The following is a 19,404-nucleotide window of genomic DNA, read 5'->3' as shown; positions in this document are numbered from 1 at the left end:
GCATCTGACTTAATGGTTGAGTTAAAGGTGTAATGCCTGGTAAGAAATCAGCTGGTGGCTTCCAGGATTCATGCACTGACACAATCATGAAACAGCCACAAGGCCAAACCTCAGCTAAGTCTCAATACTCCGGTTAAGTAAAGCTAGAACAGATACATACTCCATGGACCATTGCAAGAGTTTAACTTAAACCACAAAATAAAACATGACACAGACTTAAAAAGGCAACTTAAAACACTTAAACCACTCAAAACTCTCTGTCAAGGCCCTCTCTAGACTTCTGGAATTAACAGCAATGATTCCATATTGCCCCGGGGCACACTAAGATTTATTGGTTCTTTACCAGTGCTTTCATTTTGGGTGGATCTTCTGGACATGCTGTGCAGGGCTGAACCCAAACCCAGGACCTCCACTCTTTCACTCATAGAATGATTTGGTTTGGAAGGGGCTCCCCTGCCACGGGCAGGGACACCTTCCACTAGAGCAGCTTGCTCCAAGCCCCTGTGTCCAACCTGGCCTTGAACACTGCCAGGGATGGGGCAGCCACAGCTTCTCTGGGCACCCTGTGCCAGCACCTCAGCACCCTCACAGGGAAGAGCTTCTGCCTAAGAGCTCATCTCAGCTTCCCCTCTGTCAGGTTAAAGCCATTCCCCCTGGTCCTATATTATGTGCCCTTGTTCTCCAGAAGGTAAGATATCTGGGTTCAATCCCCTACAGCAAAAGAAGTTCTGTTACAATTAAGCTTCACTGGTTTAAGTCATTTCAAATTGTCGAAGAAATCAGGCAGGAAAACACCTCACGAAAACTCCACAACAGTGTGTGTGGCACTGCTTTCCTCTCTCCTCTGGGCATATCAAGCATCCCGGGTTAGAACTACACCATGCTTCACACTGCACGGGCAACCAATACAACACAACCTTTGCCACCACAAGCTCCAGGCTGTTCCTTTAAAGCAGCTGTGTGTGGGTGCTCATGTCATCCATCTCAGCCCACCTGAACAAATCCAGATATGAGAATCATTTCACTGCAAACAACTTGGAGTGGGGCCGGAAGCATCAAGTATTCAATTGCTGCATGTTTTGAGGAAAGATCAGTAGTAGAATTCACTTCCCACATTCTCTGGCAGCCCCCACTGAGCACAACCACCATGACAGATCTACCAGCAACCTGCTGCAGTACAGAACCACCAGTGTGTGCTGTCCCCATCAGGTGAGGACAGAGGACACAAGGGATGATGGCGCAACACCTTCATGGTCAAGAAAAGAGGGCAGACCTGAAGAAATCCAGTAAGGAGGTTTTAATACTTCCACAAGAACTTATTGCATCTTCCTATATCTGACCACAGAGAGGCATTAAAAACACTCCTAAAGATGAAACTGCTACTTCATACAGCATTTTTATTCCATTATTTCCCTGGAAACGATACATCAATTCCCCACCACATCCTAATGATGAAACATGCAATTTGTGCCCCACGATCCAACCATTTGCAGAACCAGTAGGTGGTGAGAAATGAAGTTAGTGTTCCACAAACCAGGGCTTTCCATCCCATCTTCCTGCAGCTCCCATCAGAACACAAAGAAATAGTCATCTGGGGGGGTTAAACATGTGCAGGTTTCCAAATGTTGAGTTATCCCTGGCCCCAAAATCTCTCTAAAGGATCCACCTCTCCTTCAGGAGGCAAAAAGGGTTCGTATATTTGCAATCTGTGCTCTTAATAAGTTTAAAATCAATTTAAAAGAACTATTTCACAGTAGCTAGAGAGAAAAGAGGAAACCAACCTTGCGGCATGGAGAAAGTGTGCTTTAATATGTATGAAACACATCCATTTCTGCACCAAACCAGAATGTTGGTATGACAATACACCCTCCCCACTACAAATAGCACATTTTTTATCCAAGCAGCAATATTTCACAGGTCAGAGGTGCCTCCTGTCACTCAAATCTCCATCAAACTGGTCCAGCAGGTAGCTTTAGGGGAAATGACACAGACATCATTAACTATTCCAACTGAAGGATACACTATTTCATTGCATTATTCATTTTAGCCTGAAATTAGGGTCTTTATAACTCAGAATAAGTTTTGCCAGTGCTTATTAAAGCAAGGGATAGATGTCTTGTATCTTCAGCATCATACAACCCTTTGCCAACAAAGAACTATGAATTAACTTCATTCTATTTTAACCCCGAGATACAACCAGAGTAGAAGAGTCACTGGGATTTCCACTGCATTTTGAGCACTGTCCAGAGAAGGGCACTAAAAGGACGAAGGGGCAGAGCACAGAACCTGAAAAAGCTGGAGTGACTTGATCCATGATGACGGATAAACTGAACCCTAAACAGGAGGTACTGGACAACAGATCGAGGGAGATGGCAGCAGCAAATTCAGAAAGGTTTGGGCAACAGGCACCTCAGTGGGTATTAAAAGGTTCTCTAACAGTCTTTAATGCAGTGGATGCTGAAGAAACCCAGCTGTATGAATCATTTGCCATTCAAATGTGACAGCTCTAAGCCTACAACACTGAACTATTGAATAGCACCTACTGATTTTTAATACCTGGTCAAAAAAGGGGTGAAGAGAAGGAGGGAGGGCAGAGCACCAATAGAAGAGGAAGAGGATCGCCTCCATTGTAGTTATGTTCAGCCTGGAGAAGAGAAGCTGCATGGAGACCCCAGAGCAGCTTCCAGTATCTGAAGGGGTCCACAAGGGACCATAGCAATAGGACAAGGGGTGATGGGTTCAAAGTGAAACAGGGGAAGTTCAGGTTAGATCTAAGGAAGAAGTTCTTTACTGTGATGGTGGTGAGGCACTGGCACAGGGTGCCCAAAGAAGTGGTGAATGTTTCATGCCTGGCAGTGCTCAAGGCCAGGTTGGACAGAGCCTTGGGTGACATGGTTTACTGTGAGGTGTGTCTGCCCATGGCAGGGGCTTGGAAATGGATGACTTTAAGGTCCCTTCCAACCCAAACCATTCTGTGATGTATCTGAAAAAAATAGTACAATTACCTAATTTACTCAAAAGAATTACTATTTCCCTTTGTTTAGTAGCAGAGTGTTCACTAACACATTACAGCAGCTCTGGTATGAGAGCAGTTTATCATTTCATACTTTCTTATCAATCAAATTCTTAAATCCAATAATTTGGACATGGGCAGAAGTTGATGATGTTCCTCGGGAACAGGATAGAGCAGTAGAGCTTGTTTGCTTCTGATACAGGCAGACAGTGATGAGCACCTGTAATCTATACAGAAATCAACAAAGCATCTCACAGATGACTATCACGGCACCATCTTCAGCCAGGGATCTGAAGAGGTGGCAGAAGCACCACATTACCTTTTACAAGGACTTCTTTGGCCAGAGACCATCTGAACACACAACAAGTAACTAGAATGAAGTTTAAAGGGAAAAGGTTAATTTGAACATGCCTGCCACAGTCTGTGGCACCACAAGCATCCCAACCTCTCATTATTTCCCAAGACTTTGCAAATGTCAAAGGATGGGTTTTAAAGATACTCAGCATCTGTCTGAGACATTATATAGGGGAAGTTCAGATTGGATATAAGGAAGAAGTTCTTTACTGTGAGAGTGGTGAGGCACTGGAATGGGTTGCCCAAGGAAGTTGTGAATGCTCCATTCCCTGGCAGTGTTCAAAGCCGGGTTGGACAGAGCCTTGGGTGACATGGTTTAGTATGAGGTGTCCCTGCCCATGGCAGGGGATTGGAACTTGATAATCTTAAGGGCCTTTACAACCCTAACTATTCTATGATTCTGTAACTATTCTATGATTCCATTCCATTTTAACCAGGTGCAGAGCGTTTCACTCTCACTCACTGAGCAGTGAGTTGCACAGATGACAGGCGTTCAAAGAGAAAAGCTCCCTTACAGTGCAGCTCTATTCCTCTGTCAAAGCCAAAGCTACTCACAAAATAATGGCCAGCAAAAAGAGGTGAGGTGAGGAGAGAAGCAAAGATCAAAAAGCAGAGATGCTCACACTTCAAGAGCAGCTTTGTTCCACTTGAACAAGGAACTGCCCCTGTGGGGGCACCATGCACCTACTGCTCTGCTGCTGGTGTTTGTAGAGCCAATGTTCCTTCTACATCAGTGTAAGATTTGAGACATGAAGAGTTAATAAGATTTACTCCAAAGAAATAAGCTGCAAATTGTTTTCGCACTCCAGAAGGAAATGAGTTTTCCCACTTTCAGGAGTGAACAGAAGACTAAAGAGGAATACAGAGCAGCATACTTGATGAGACTTCATGGTAAACTCTATGCTTCAGGTAAAAACCAACACCAAACCCCAACCCCCTAAACAAAGACACCCCCCCACAATGCCACCATCTTCCATTTACTCCAAGGCAGTGTTAGAAAGGTTTAATAAAGAGCAAATTGCAATTAATGTGCAAGACTAATTCCTCATTTAAGATGCCAGTTGATGAAGGGACTGGGAACATCCCTGCTCCACTCTTCTGGTGAAAAAAGGCTTTTCCTCAGCAAGAACTTGAGCTGCACAGGCTGTTTCACTGCTGTACCTGGTAGCAGAAGGGAGACACACAAAAGGGTGCTGCTGTAAGAAAAATAAGCCTTTGGGAACAGATAGGGGCAGGTCTCTTCCCTGCCAAAGTGGCAGCACAGCCTATCCCCATTTCCTTGTTTTAACTATCCCCTACCACCCTTTTGCTGAAGGTCAGAGAGCAGCATCTTCATCAGGGACTGTAGTGACAGGACAAGGGGTAATGGGTTCAAACTGAAACAGGGGAAGTTTAGACTGGATATAAGGAAGAAGTTCTTTTCTGTGAGGGTGGTGAGGCACTGGAATGGGTTGCCCAGGGAGGCTGTGAATGCTCCATCCCTGGTGGTGTTCAAGGCCAGGCTGGACAGAGCCTTGGGCGACATGGTCTAGTGTGAGGTGTCCCTGCCCATGGCAGGGGGTTGGAACTGGATGATCTTAAGGTCCTTTCTAACCCAAACCACTCTATGATTCTACTACTTGCGGGATCTCCAGAGTTGAGGTCTCTCTGGGCAACTTGAGCTGTTGAAGACCCTCCTCACCCCAATGTCTGCTCAGTGTTATTTAAAGCAAACAAGTGGAAAGTCTTCACTTCCTTCATTAATCAAAAGAAACAGCTCAAAGATTTGAGTCAAAGACAACCAATACTGAACCTAAACACAGAACTTGTTTCACTTTCTGTTACTTTATACTTGCGTTGTACTAAGTTATCCATTAAAAACATCTCCCATTTCCCCTTGCACACAGCAGTTGTGTCATTCTAAGCGTATTTAGAATCACAGAATGGTTTGGGTCGGAAACAATCTTAAGATCATCCAGTTCCAACCCCCTGCCATTGGCAGGGACACCTCACACTAGACCATGTCACCCAATGCTCTGTCCAAGAGAACTGTGTTGCTGCACAGCACAGATTTCAACTTACAGATTTACCTTGATGTTTTCTTTTGTTCTATAAGGCATTTAACAAAGGCGTCTACCAATGTATATACCTTTTGGATAGGGTTTGTCAATTCTTCCAGGACTTCCTGCAGGAGAGGCTTCAACTCCTTGTTTGTTTGTTAAGATTGAAGAGAGACAGAACAAATCACCTTGGGAATATTCCTAAGAACATGTTGTTTTGACAGAAAGCTCTGAACTTCTACATCAAGTTGCTGGAACATTTATGTAATCTACTCTTACAGGTTCAACAAAACAGTTCCCAGGGGTAAAACAAACAGCAGCTCTGTGGCTTGCAAGGAGCGAGAGGAAAGGGAAATGAACACAGAGGAGCGGCGATCAAAGCCATGAATAACAGTCCATCAAAATCCAGTGCCAAATTCCACCGCAGCACCAATGAATTGACAAACCAACAACCAGAGTGCTCAGGATCCACCTTCTCCTGTATGGCCTCGATTTTACAAAGCAATGAGCACACTTATGGATCTCCTGGAAAACAGCACATGTCACCATACAAGTGAATTTGTGCCCAGCTGATAAGCACTAAAACACATATGAGCACATGGATACGGAAGGAGGAAGCATTCAACACCTGAAAGGACTAGGCCCTACAAACCTGTAATACCTGCAGTCAGTCACAAAGGACACATTTTATGAGGAGCTTTATGGCATTACAGCAGGCTGACTGTCCCTGCACGCACAGAAGGGCAATAGCCTACATCCTATCTACAGCCTCAGCTGAGAAGTGGAGGAAAGGAACAAGGCAGCATTTTCATTTCCAAGAGAACTGCTGCAGTTCTGTTGGAACCAAGCACAGACTGGATATAAAGAGCAAAGAAAGTCTAATAAAAGGAAGGAAAACTATTCCATGCCAGAATTTTATGGTAATAAGTTAGAAGGTTATAGATGAATTCCTGCTTTGTATGAATTTTCTAGGGCTGAGGCATCACATATACCTCAGATGAAAGCAAAACTCTCCTACAAGAGTACATATATATATGTATATAACATAATCATAGAGTCACCCTCACGGGGAAGAACTTCTGCCTAAAATCTCATCTCCATCTCCCCTCTGGCAGGCTAAAGCCATTCTCCCTCGTCCTGTCCCTACAGGCCCTTGGAAAAAGCTCCTCATCATCCTTCTTGTTGGTCCCTTCAGCTACTGGAAGGCTGCTAAATATAAACTACTGTCACTTTGTTTGTGAACCATCAAAACAAAATCACCGAAATCTCATCTCTATATAAAATACTGCATATTTTACATTATAGAATCTATATAGTGTATATATTAAAAACAGAATTAAAAGCAGTGGGGCTGAAGGCATTCAGTTACAAAAGCACTAAGGTGCAAATTCTTCACTTCAAGGGCAGAACAGCAGCAGTGCAATAACATTTTCCTACCTCTGTGTAAGAAAACCCCAGGCATTAAATCCTCCCATTACAACTAGAGCAAAAAAACCCTTAGTATTCAAAAGCACAAATTTAAAGACATAGAGCAGAGCCTCCCCGCTGCTAATACCTACAGTGAGTTGATCACATATTAACTGGTGAACTGACAGGCACCACCTCTATCTGCTCACACCACCTCTGTGCCAGAGCTCACCCTGCTCAGAACAGCTCGGGGTGCACATCATGGATTCCTTTGCCACTCCCATGATAAAAGCAGCACTGCACTGCAACACCACTGCGTGAAGGGCAGGCATACAACTCCTGTGGAGCCATCTGGGCTGTACATTTACCCTCTGGTAAAGGGTTGGGATGGATATGGACAGGACATGAATGCGTCCTTGTGGAGAGGCACAGCTACTGACAACCATAAATCAGAGACCTTTAAATCGGGCCTTTTGATTTCTACCAGTATGAGGCAAGAGACCACTGCAATCAAACACCTGAATGGACAAAAAGCTACTGCTGAAGTCGCCTGGCAATGCAAGCTGCTGTGTGGGAATCAGCCCTTATGATCACATTGAAAAGGCTGCACTACTCTAAACTGTCTTTGTTGCAATTCTGCAGTTTATCTGGAGTGACCATCATGTCACAGACCAGACAAAACCCCCTTTGAGCTGCACACACTAGGATTTCAGGAATATGATTCCCACTGGAATCTCCCCACAACAGCAAGGACAATGGGTCATTGCTGAGTTGCAAATGTAATAGCAGAAGGCCTCCAAGAAGAGCTTCAATCTTATTGCCCCTTACCTTCAGAAGCCAGCTGAGAGGCTGCAGGAATACATCAGGTTCCTTGCCATTCCTCCTCCCTAGAAATAGAGATTTAATAGGACTGCAGATCATTCCTCACCCTGCAACTACTTCTGACCATAAAGTTCTCTGCTACAGTAACTTTATACGCTTATAAAAGGAGAAAACTCCAGCAGCATGGGAATCCGTGCCTGGCAATAAAGATACCAGTCTGGCTTCATGGGGAAGTACTGCGATCCAGATGGACCTGGACAGGCTGAGCGGTGGGCCCCGGAGAACATCCTGAAGTTCAACAAGGCCAAGTACAAAGTCCTGCACCTGGGTCAGGGCAATCCCTAGCACAAGCCCAGGCTGGGCAGAGACTGGACTGAGAGCAGCCCTGAAGAGAAGGACTTGGGGGTGCTGGGTGAGGTGAAGCTCCCCATGACCCGGCTTCAGTGTGTGCTTGAGCTCAGAACCCCCCCTTGACCCTTCAGTGTGTGCTGGGCTGCACCCCCAGAGCGTGAGCAGCAGCTCAGGGAGGGGATCCTGCCCCTCTGCTGTGCTCTGGGGAGACCCCCCTGCAGTCCTGATCCAGCTCTGGGGCAGCAGCACAAGAGGGACGTGGAGCTGTTGGAGCGAGCCCAGAGGAGGCCATGGAGATGCTGCGAGGGCTGGAGCAGCTCTGCTCTGGAGCCAGGCTGAGAGAGCTGGGCTGGGGCAGCCTGGAGAAGAGAAGGCTCCTGAAGGGGAGACCTTAGAGCAGCTCCAGTGCCTCAAGGGGCTGCAGGAAACCTGGAGAGGGGCTTGGGACAAGGGCCTGTAGGGACAGGCCAAGGGGAATGGCTTTAACCTGACAGAGGGGAGACTGAGATGAGCTCTTAGGCAGAAGCTCTTCCCTGTCAGGGTGCTGAGGTGCTGGCACAGGGTGCCCAGAGAAGCTGTGGCTGCCCCATCCCTGGCAGTGTTCAAGGCCAGGTTGGACACAGGGGCTTGGAGCAAGCTGCTCTAGTGGAAGGTGTCCCTGCCCGTGGCAGGGGTTGGAACTGGATGAGCTTTGAGGTCCCTTCCAACCCAACCAGTCTGGGATGCAAGTGAAGAGAAGTCTGGTTTTACTGACAATTTTAAGTAGAATTGGCTTTGTCAGACTCTCACAGTAACTCGCACAAAGCCTGCAGTGACTGGAAGGCACCACCATTCTTTAATCATTAGTCAGAGAGCCACAGGTTATCCCATACTGTAAGGAACAGGACACTGAAGATGATCTGCATCATCTACAAGGTTGAGAAGCAAAAAAGCTTTCCATCAGTGTTCTGGACATGTATCCCTAACCTCTTCCAATCTGAAACGGAACTGGCACATCACTCAGGGCCTGTTGAACTCATGTATGATGAGCCATCAAACGCTGCATGTAGAGGGGAAGACTATTGAATTCCCTCTGACAAAATGGGTGTTTCAGTTCTACAGCACATCAAATTGAAGTTAAAGATTAGCTTTCAGTCTCAAAATGCCACACTTGTTTATTATGCTCTTCATGTGTTGATTTGACACTCTCTGCAGCTCTTCATTCAAGTGCTTTGTTGCTGTGAGCAGTTGTACCAAATGATGGCCACTGAAGGTCACACACTGAGTTTCTTCCTGTACTTGAGATGAGGAGACTCAGGCTATGCAAAAAGCTTGTTTTCCTTCCGAATTTCCTCAGTAAAGCAAAGTGAGTCCAACTTAAATCCAAAAAATAAGACAAACCAAACCCTTAGTTCTTAGTTTTGTGGATGTGAAATCACTGGCAGGAGAAACACTGCTTTGGGAAGCAGTGACAGTGCTTGGGAAAAGCAGTAAGCAACATCTCCTCTGGCAAAGGAACAAACCTTGGTTATCATACATAAGAATGGAGTTTGTTTACAGGTTACTGTCAATGAAATGACTCAGCAGGATTGAATTCCACCCAGAAATACTTCTCATTCAATATCAGAAGAGGAAAATCCAAGCCTCTTCCTGTGTGTCAGTAAACGAAGCATCACATCAGTGCTGGACAACCACAAGTCACCTCCCTGACCCCAGCAATCCCCATCCCTTACAACCTGTCATAAAGAAGTGGCACCACTCATTCTCAACACGGATTCAACAGTAGCTATTGCAGTGATCTCATTTATTCTGCAAGATGATGACATCTCCCTAAACGCCACCGTATTTTTGTAGGTGCTTTAATCAAATACATTTATGAGGTGCTGTACTTGAGCTTGTTTTAATTTCATATTCACAAACACATTTCCTTATGCCTGTCTTGTGTTTCCTGTGCTAGTTTATAGAAGCCAGTAGCATGTATGGGCTTGCCTAGTGCAATGTGAGACTGTGTATTAATTTAAGATGTCTCCGAGGTTTTAGTAGATTACCATGAACAAATCTCCATCAGGTCATGAATTTAAGGATACCAGTGAGGTGCTTTTTCCATATTCACAGTAAGTGAAAATACAAACTCTTTGCTGTTAAACTGAAACTTCACCAAGACATGAATTTGCAACTGCTTCATTTAAGCCACACTTCAGCAAGTGGAAGGACTTAGACAAGCTGATATACTACTTACAAACACCAGCTACTACTATTATATAGAATAACATACATAATACTATTCATTACATGTACTTCATTACAACAGTCCTTGCAATAAAAGCTGTGCATGAAGACCAGAAGCCCAATGAGCTGCATTCACTAAAACAGCAAAGCCAGGTAAGAAATCACCTTCAGTAGGCTAAGGATGCTGATTCTGAACTACCTCTGCTGTTCCCAGAGTATGGAAAATGATGCTGGGTCCATGCATGTGCACACACACACCTGTGTATATATGCGCCATGTAGGAAATAAATATATATACATAGACACAGTGCAACTTATGATCAAAGCTGTCAAATATAAACTGAACAAAAAAGCTGTTCAGGCCACAAGCTCCTGTTTAACTTCCCAGCAAAAATGCAAAGGTCCCATCAATGCATCCTCTTAAATGCTGACTTCCAGACTTTGCTCTTCAGCCTTTTCCTACTGCATCTTCCAAAGGGTATTTAAAACATTCTTTCCTGCCTTCAGTTTTAAGCTTTTCCCAGGCAGCTCAGAATTCCATGTGACACTGGTTTGGCGGTTCATTACCAGGTGCCACAGCTGATAAGATCATACATCTCCATTACACAGGGAACACCCCAGCACTAAAACACTGCTTTCCTTTATTGTAAGGATATCAGAAGCTCCATCTTCTATTCCAGTAGTCTTTGAATAAGAAACAAATCACCCTGATGGGAATCCATCAGTACTCTCATAGCTGCATCCTTCCTATACATATTGAAGGATATCAATGCTGTAACACTGCAGGGAAGAACCCCCTTGGCTTTTCCAGACTATTTTAAATAGGCACGGGTATCTCAGGAATGGTTTGAAACTGCCTTTGAAAAGCAGTGGTTGGATGAGATTAACACTGGCTTTCTTTTTTCTACACACAAATCAAGAGATGCTTCGACACTTTAAAACTCTCACACCTTAAGAAGCCATTGAGTGAATAAAGTTTAACACAAGTTCAGGCAGATTTATGCTTTGGAAGGGAAAGGCTGTTGTGCCATAGCAGCTGATGGAGACAAAGTAGTGATTCTTAACAACAGACTGTCAAATAACAGACTGAACTCGTTTCCCAGTCCTCAGGCCCTTGGAAGCCAAGGAAAAGCACTTCATGACATTCCCAAACTACACTACAGATCCACAAGAAGAGCAGGAATGGGTGCTTCCCTCCACTCACCTCAGCTGGAGCTCACTGTGAAGACGCAGCAGAACACTCATGCTAACAGGAGGGATTTTCTTCTTTCTTAATACACAATAACTGTTACATTTCTACAGTTTATATATAATCTGTTTTAAAAAGTTAAGAAATCCTGATTTAGAGAGTATTTTCCTGTCCACCTTCACAGTAACAGCAATTCTCTTTACTCGTTTTTATCACTGTGTCCCTTTTAGTGTTACCTATCACGTAAAATCTAAGGGACTCAGTTATCACCCAAGTATTCTCTTAGCAAAAAAACAGAGACTGAGCTGAAGGAGAAACAGCACTGAACTTTTCTGTATCCAACCATCTTGCTTATACTCAGCAGATCAGGTTCCATCTGAGCACAGCTCCTGGAACAACAGGGTTCACCAGGAAAAAAATCCAAAGACACTGAACTTGGAATTGCTTATCACTTTAAAACACATTGCAACATCAAGAGATTGCAATGAACAGGGTAAAACTCCTTCCCACATGATTAAATATATTTCACAACACGACTAGATTAAATTTCCAGTTATTTCTCTTAATCAAGGGTTTCGACTGAACTGGGTTTGATCCTCTTCAGACAGCACAGAGCTTTTCATGTCAGGCTGAAGGGTTGAATTCAAGGTCTGTGATCACCCTTCACCAACGACTCGCTGGACATTAACAACATCACGGCCATTTACTGTTCATGAATTATTAAACAGAGCTCTTCGCATGGAAGTTATTCATGAAACTTCCTCCTTCTTTGGGGGATAATTCCGATCATTTCCACCTATTCAGCAGAGCCATCCCCAGCTATCCTTGACTGTTACATTTACATTTCTTTCACCCAGTTACTTTGTAAGCTTAAAGTGGTACTGCCACAGGCAACACAGGAATAAAGGTCAGTGGCAAAAGTATCTAAACCAAAGTGCAACACATTGTGCCGTTAATGAAATCACCAAAGATTAGAGGTGTTCGATGGTTCAGGACTACTTTTCCAGTCTACTGTTGCAGTCAGAAATAAAGCAGCCCTGATACTGGCATGAATTATCAGCACTGAGATGGAAAACAAGAACTGCCTCCTCAGGGACTAAGACACCCACTTCAGCATCCCCTTGTTTACTCCACAAGACCAGAGATTTTAAACCTCAGATTACTTGGGAAAGGGGGAGAGAAGCAGCCAAACATGTTTAACTCCTATCACTACTGAACTGAAGCAATATAGACTCACTTGCTGAGAACAAATGTGCCAGTAACCAAAATCCACACTTTTCTCTTGGTTCAATCAAACTGTTCTTAAATCTGGAGTAGACAGATGCAGACTTCATCACTGAATTCAACACTGCTGAGACTGGACTTCAGCATAAAAAGGAGGCAAAAGCTGCAACACAGATTACAGGAATACTTTCTAAAGCAAGTTATATTCTTCTGTGCAGTCCTACAGACACAGAATCAGCTGCAATTAGGTCATCACACAGTATCACTGTGAAGATTGAAGATATTAGATTTAAAAACACTTAAAACCAAAGCAGAAGGACACTCTGTATGAACACACTCACTGAAACATTTCCAAGGCGAACACTGGCTACAAGATCACACCTAATATACCAAAAGCTTAAACTGTTGCATTTAAAAGGAGAACAGACCATTCAGACAGAAGTTATGCATAAGAAAACACATTCTATACATCACGATCACATTTTAAGACATTATAAAATACTTGTAAAAGTTTTATCCATTTTTTTACTGCAGGTAACCTGAAGCTTTTAACAGAAAAGCCAAAGAGCCAGAATAAAGCTATCCACACTAAATTACATTACCTTTCTTTGACTGTAGATATCTCACAACCCTTATCAAAGTAGGCCAGATCCGTTTCATTTCCCTAAGGTTAAGCTGGTGAGCAGTACACAGAGTATTCATCAACTAAGGAATGGTCACCATTCAATGACAAATATAGCACGAGCTAGTTCTCATCTGTCCTATTTCTTTTGGGAGGCTGAGATGGGGCTTTTTCTAGAAACCATCACCAGAACTGGCAGCTGGGAGATGCCGGTGCCTTTGTCCTCTTATGCAACTCCTGGTGCCCCCTTTCTGCCCCCCCCCCCCAGCAGGAATAATAGGACTGGCCTCCATTTCGGGGCAGAGCAGGCTGGAGATGCAATCTGCCCTCAAGTTGTGTGTTCTGACAACACTTTGCTGGTGACCAGGGCAAGAGGGAGGGATTGGTTTTCATTCATTTTAGCTGCTGGAGGGGGGTTGGGAATCAATACCTTTTATCAATGCCCAGTACAGCCATCTTCTGTGAGAAGCAGAATCCCTGCTGCAGTCATCCTCTGGTGCTGGAGCAGGAGGGAGAAACTGATACCCCTACTTCTAACCAGCCTTAACAGATGGTGGCAACTTGTTTTTTCATTGGAAAGATTTTTCCTCCCTACTTTTGGAAGTTACGCTCTGGTCAGTACCTTATTTATGACTCTCACAAGGAGAAAATCCCAAATTCATCTAAACCTCTTTCTTACAACACACAGGAGTAAGCATGGCTATTACCCCTTCATGGTAAACAAGTTCTGTTAAAAGCAAAGCACAACCGGTTTTAGCTTTGTTTCCAGCTACTGTTACTCACTGTTTTATTAACTACTACTGACAGATTCTGTACTTTAGGGGACATTACCAGGATGCGGTGGTCAAGTTTTGTAACTTCTTCTCTTTAAGTTATTTCTACTACGTGTGCTACTATAATATGCCAGAGTGTGGCAAATGCCAGTTGAGTCTGAACAGTTCAGCAAGGTGCAGAAAGCATCCAAGACAAAGGCAGTGTTATACGCTCCTTTTGTGCCTCCTCCACGTAACAACGCAGTAAAAACTCCCAGTAAACGTATTGCTGTTTCTTTCCAAGACAACTCATACGGAGCTACGCCAACCAAAGCCTGGGTTCAGATCGGTTTCCCCTGAACTTGTGCAGTAACTGCCTCTGTCTGTGACCCAAGGTTACAGTGACGCAATACTTCACTGCCAGCTCCTCTTCCAAAAAAGAAAGCACACTGAAATGAACGTGAACACGAGGGAAGCTGTGCTTACAACCAGCAGCACACAACCTTTTAGTTGCTTGCCACCTAAGGAAGACTGGACTCCTTGGCTACTAATAGAATTGCGAGCTTAATCCCTGTACGCTCCCACCCACAACACAAACATACAAATACCGTTCAGATTATAACGGTAAATATTCATGTCCTGGGATGCAACTTAAGATAATCATGGGAATGAGTTTCATGTGTCCATCTAATTAAGCTTCGGTTTCAACCTAAACGATTCTATGATTCCAGGGTTCAAGTCAAACCCCTCTCATCGTAATAAACACATGCTTTGTGGCTGGGTATTGTCTGTTTTGGGGAGGTGAAGAGGGGTCACAGTTTCTAAGGCAGCGAGTAAAAAGACGCCAGTCTTCCCCTGCAAATGCTACCTGCGATCAGGCGCTTCCCAACTACTCCATCCATCAGGTAAGTGAAAGCAGAATCCCGCTCGCAGGGGTTTCAAACATACAAAGATCAAACACAAAGCAAATCCGTCAGATCCTCACAAACCAAACACAGCTCAAGCGCTCCTCAATTTCATACGTTCTGAAAAGCAAAGGCAGAAAAACCCAGCGCATTACGGCTGTCAGGTGAAGAGGATCCTGCAGGCTGCTTCGGCTACGAGCACATGACCAGCATGGAAATAGCTTATTTTATAGCTTTATAGGAAAAATCCCTCTAGACCCACAGGTGGTAGAACACTACATTAACAGGGGAGAAGGGTTAAATACGTAAAACATATATATATAAAGGTCCGTGTACCTTTAGCCCAGCACATCGGGAATGGGCTGCAGCCGCTCTTCTCCATACAGATGGCACCTGCTCGCTCCGGGGCCTGCGGGCCGGCGACTTCCAGCCACCACATACACACAGCGGGCGGGGACCGCGCCGGGCTCCGGGCTACAGCGTCCGGGCTCCGGGCTACAGCGTCCCGGCTCGGGGCTGCTGCGGCGGGGACCCGAGCTCGGTCCCTAAACGAGGAGCAGCACCGCGGCCCCTCAGCGCGGCCGGGCGCGGGGCGGGGGGAGGCCGCGCCGCTGCTTCATCTCCTCACGCCTCGGCGAGGGGAAGCGCGGAACATCCTTTCCCGGCGGCGAGGTGCCGAGGAGGGGGGAAAGCGGGCAGCGGAGCGAGCGTGCTCCTGCCTCCATTCAGCGAGGGAGGCGGGGAGGAAGGAGGGGAGGCGATTAGCGAGCGCCACATTAATATGCTAATCTGCCCCTTCTGCTCGCTGCGCCCGCAGCCGCGGAGCTGCGGCTCAGAGCCGGCCCGCTCCGCAGAGCCGCCTGCGCCCCGGCCATTTTCTGCGGGCTCGGGGCCCACCGCATCGCATCGCTTCCCCCCAAGGACCAACGCTCGGGCAGGGCATCGCTATCAGGCGGTCTGTACCTGTACGTGCTGCTGGGAAAAGCACCCGGCACCCTAAAGACGCGGAACTGCCACAAGCTCAGCTCCCCAGGGCAGTGGGGTGGGAGCCCGCCGCACCGCGTGCTTCACCTCGCAGCCACAACGTTATTGAAATGACTGATTATCGTTGGTTAAATGATTAAAATTATGACTGAAGTTACCGAAATCATTGATTCATATTGATGAAAGAACCCTGGCAGCATTCATTTGCCTTAACTAAAGGCCAAATATCACAGCCCATGCCAGTAAGTACACAGCACCACATCCACCAGCCCTCCTCTAAAACCAGGGCTTCTTTATACACTTCTATACATATAACACACTTCCTTAGACTTTATATACCCAGAAGGCAAAGGTCACCCCAAGCACACATTGCACGCTCCGTGGCATTGGTTCCTTCTCAACTTGCAGCACCTCGCATCAAAACTGCTCACAGCAATCTATTTTCCCTTTTAACACGCAAGTAGAAGCATTGCAAAAGCCCATGTTTATAAACAGGCATTCACACAGCATATGGATAGGGGAAAAAATACCCATTTTACTCCTAGCAAAAGATGTCACGACAATCAGAAACTACTGAATCAGCTAAAATACGTATTTATAAACTCAACGGGACTCACACTGATCATTAAAGCTCTTTATATATTCCATGGTAATCTTTCCTCACTCAGCAGTAAGGCATAAGGCTTATCCAAGACTGTAACCAAATGGGAATTAATCTAAAGCCAGCAGCCTTCAACTTAACCTATCTGCCTACTTGGAGCAGCACACACCTAACAGCATGTGTTTAATTACCACTCTTCACCTAAAACACTACCATCGTGCTCACTCGATACACTGGCTATGTAGAACTGCAGTGGTGTGTGTCAGAACTCTTGATAAATACAGATGCTGCTTTTAATACTGCCTTCTCTTCTTTTTAAAGGAGAAAAAAAGAGGAGGGGGGGGGAAAGAGGGGAGGAAAGGGGGAGAAAGAGAGAGATTAGGCCACAACCAGGCCCATCAGATGTTCTGCATCACTGCGCAGGCACAAAGCTCTTTCTGGGGCTGAAGAAAGCCAAAGGGAACTGAAGACATGCCTGGATGCCTTCCTCCCCCTGCCATAAAGTTTGCAAAGCCCCTAAGTGCTGCGCAGCCAGACGAACAGTTGCAGCAACAAGGTCGACTGTGTTTACCTTCAATAATAAAGCAAAACGTGGAAATGGCTGCAGTTGTGTGCCTGCAGAAGATGCACAGAAACAGGACTGGTGCCTTCCTGGTTCAAGCTGCAGCTCACGGCGCAGGAAAGCTGCTTTTACACACCCAGCTCTGCCACAGGCTTCTCTGATGACCTTGAGCACAAGTCGCTCATGTTTCATCACAAAACAGAAGGCTGTAGTTTTCTTTAGTTGGTTTGCTCTGTGCTTTAGGGTGTAATGTATAAACGCCTGCGTTCCTTCCTTTAAGTGTTCTGCAGAATCTAGCTAAAAAAAAATTAGGAGGTAAAAATGGTACGGCCTAAGTTCAGTTTTATTCCTGAAAACAAACCCCTTTAAACAGCAACTGGTAAGTGCATTACCAAGGAGATTTTTAATAAACAGAATGTAAGGACTTGTATTTTCTTTATACTTTTAACAGATGAGACTACTACACATTATCAATCCAAGTGTCAGGAGATGCTGTCAGCTGGTTACAGCTACCCTTTCTATGACATGAGTATTATAATCATTCTCCTCAAGGACATCCTTCCCTGTTGTAATATAAGGCTACAAAACGAAGGTGAAGACAACGTACTGCATAGCATGAGATTGTTTTAATTCCATTGTAGAAGTTACCCCGTATTTTACACTCTGAGTACGTACGTTTCAAAATAAACCAAGTGTTTCCTTGATGCTTTTTAGTGCTTATGCATTACTTCAGTTCTATTTGTTACTGTAAGTAGTAACCAGTAGAGACATACGCTCACTCTCCTCTTTCAAACAACAGAATCAGTTTTGTCTGCACAAAAGAAAAACACCCAAAAGCATAAATTTGTGTTCTAAAGAAAATAAGAAACCCCCAAATTTCAGCTGGAGGGGGAAGAAGGGCAGGAATAGAACAGAAAACAAGGCACAAAGGAAAAACAAAACCCAAAAAAGCCTAGAAAAGTTAAATAGGTCTTGATACTTGATACTTGCAACATTTTAGACTCATTAAGTAGGTATCTGAGTACCACTTATGTAAAATAATTTGTTTTAAGTAATGCCAATCAGATTATAGCATTCACTGAGGTAGGGAACATCTGTCAGAAATCAGGAGTGTGGAACAGGAATGTTCCTTCTTCTTGTGGAAAATGCACATGCTGACACAGAGCGATAGCATCTGCACAGTACTGACACAGAGCGATAGTATCTGCACAGTACTTACCGTGTAAGCAGTGATGCTAACAGCTATCACAGACCATACAAACCAACACTGATTTTTAAGAAGAAAGGATCAGTTTCTATTAAGAACATGTAGAAGCACAGCCCATCTCCCTAAAATACACATTCTAACCAGGAAAAACCCAGACTTCCCCAACAGCAACAGGCAAGCCAAGGCCCTCAGCTAAGAAATGGCATTTTGCCTCCTAGGAAATTCAAATCCCTTCTACTGTATGACTTTGGCTGCTCAATTTCAGCCTGGTTTGAACGACTACTAAATATCAGCATCGGCTTTGTGAAAGCAAGAGAAGGAAGAAAGGTCAGGAGCTTTTGGATTGTATCAAGGCATTCAGTTCTTGCTTTCATTTTGCCTGCAGGGCTGAGCCTGTCTCCTAGTGAAGTCGACTGCAAGAATCACAAAGCCTGGTGGAATAAAGAGTTAAACAACAGCTCTGTACAACGGGGAGGCACATAAAAGCCTGGGTAATTTTTTCTACTCAAGCTTATCCAAACAAAAATAAAGACGTAAACTGCCTACAAGATGAACTGGCAAAGCTTGACTTTCTCTAGGGTTATGTCTAGAGACTGAGCTCCTGTGGGTGTCTCGGGTGTCTGCTCAGCAGAGAGCAGCTGACTACAGTTTCTCCCATGGTGAATGGCAGCATTAGGAGCTCTCAGCTATTCAACCAATTATTTTCACATCAGTTAATATCTCTATTCATCAAATGTTCATCAGACTGGCTGGCAAGCTCAAGCACTGTTGGAATGGGAGCAGAACAGAACCAAATAGAGAACACTTGCCTGAGGTTCATTGCTCTGACAAACCAAACTCAACTCAGTATTCAAAAACTGAAGAAAGCTGATCTGTATCAAGGCAGTGTTTGACTGCAGAATTATAGAATAGTTTGAGTTGGAAAGGACCTGAAGAACATTAAAGTTCCAACCTCCCTGCCATGGGCAGGGACACCTCACACTAAACCATGTCACCCAAGGCTCTGTCCAACCTGACCTTGAACACTGACAGGGATGGAGCATTCACAACTTCCCTGGGCAACCCATTCCAGTGCCTCACCACCCTTACAGGAAAGAACTTCTTCCTTATATCTAATCTGAACTTCCCCTGTTTCAGTCTGAACCCATCACCCCTTGCCCAATC

General features: G+C 44.9%; 1 protein-coding gene across 25 annotated transcripts in view; it reads right to left on the bottom strand.

Annotated features, from left to right (window-relative positions):
* Window positions 1-19,404, bottom strand: part of PTK2 (protein tyrosine kinase 2) — a 201,516-nt gene that overhangs the window by 126,340 nt on the left and 55,772 nt on the right. For 10 of the 25 annotated variants that reach the window (XM_057429717.1, XM_057429719.1, XM_057429723.1 and 7 more), the window contains exon 1: window positions 15,223-15,619. The exons of 2 other annotated variants lie outside the window; for them this stretch is intronic. In XM_057429717.1, the coding sequence (XP_057285700.1) occupies window positions 15,223-15,325 (103 nt within the window). In that variant the 5' untranslated portion in view covers window positions 15,326-15,619. Of the gene's footprint in view, window positions 1-13,209; window positions 13,344-15,222; window positions 15,623-19,404 lie in introns of those variants that run through there. 13 more of the 25 variants (XM_057429715.1, XM_057429721.1, XM_057429718.1 and 10 more) reach the window with 6 other exon arrangements.

Source organism: Pezoporus wallicus, unplaced genomic scaffold (assembly GCF_028554395.1).
Source record: "Pezoporus wallicus isolate ANWC-B61680 ecotype Strahan unplaced genomic scaffold, APGP_CSIRO_Pwel_v1 contig_7545, whole genome shotgun sequence".
Classification (NCBI taxonomy): Eukaryota; Metazoa; Chordata; class Aves; order Psittaciformes; family Psittacidae; genus Pezoporus; species Pezoporus wallicus.
The sequence above is the reverse complement of the archived record's forward strand: the minus strand, read 5'-3'. Positions and strand labels throughout refer to the sequence as shown.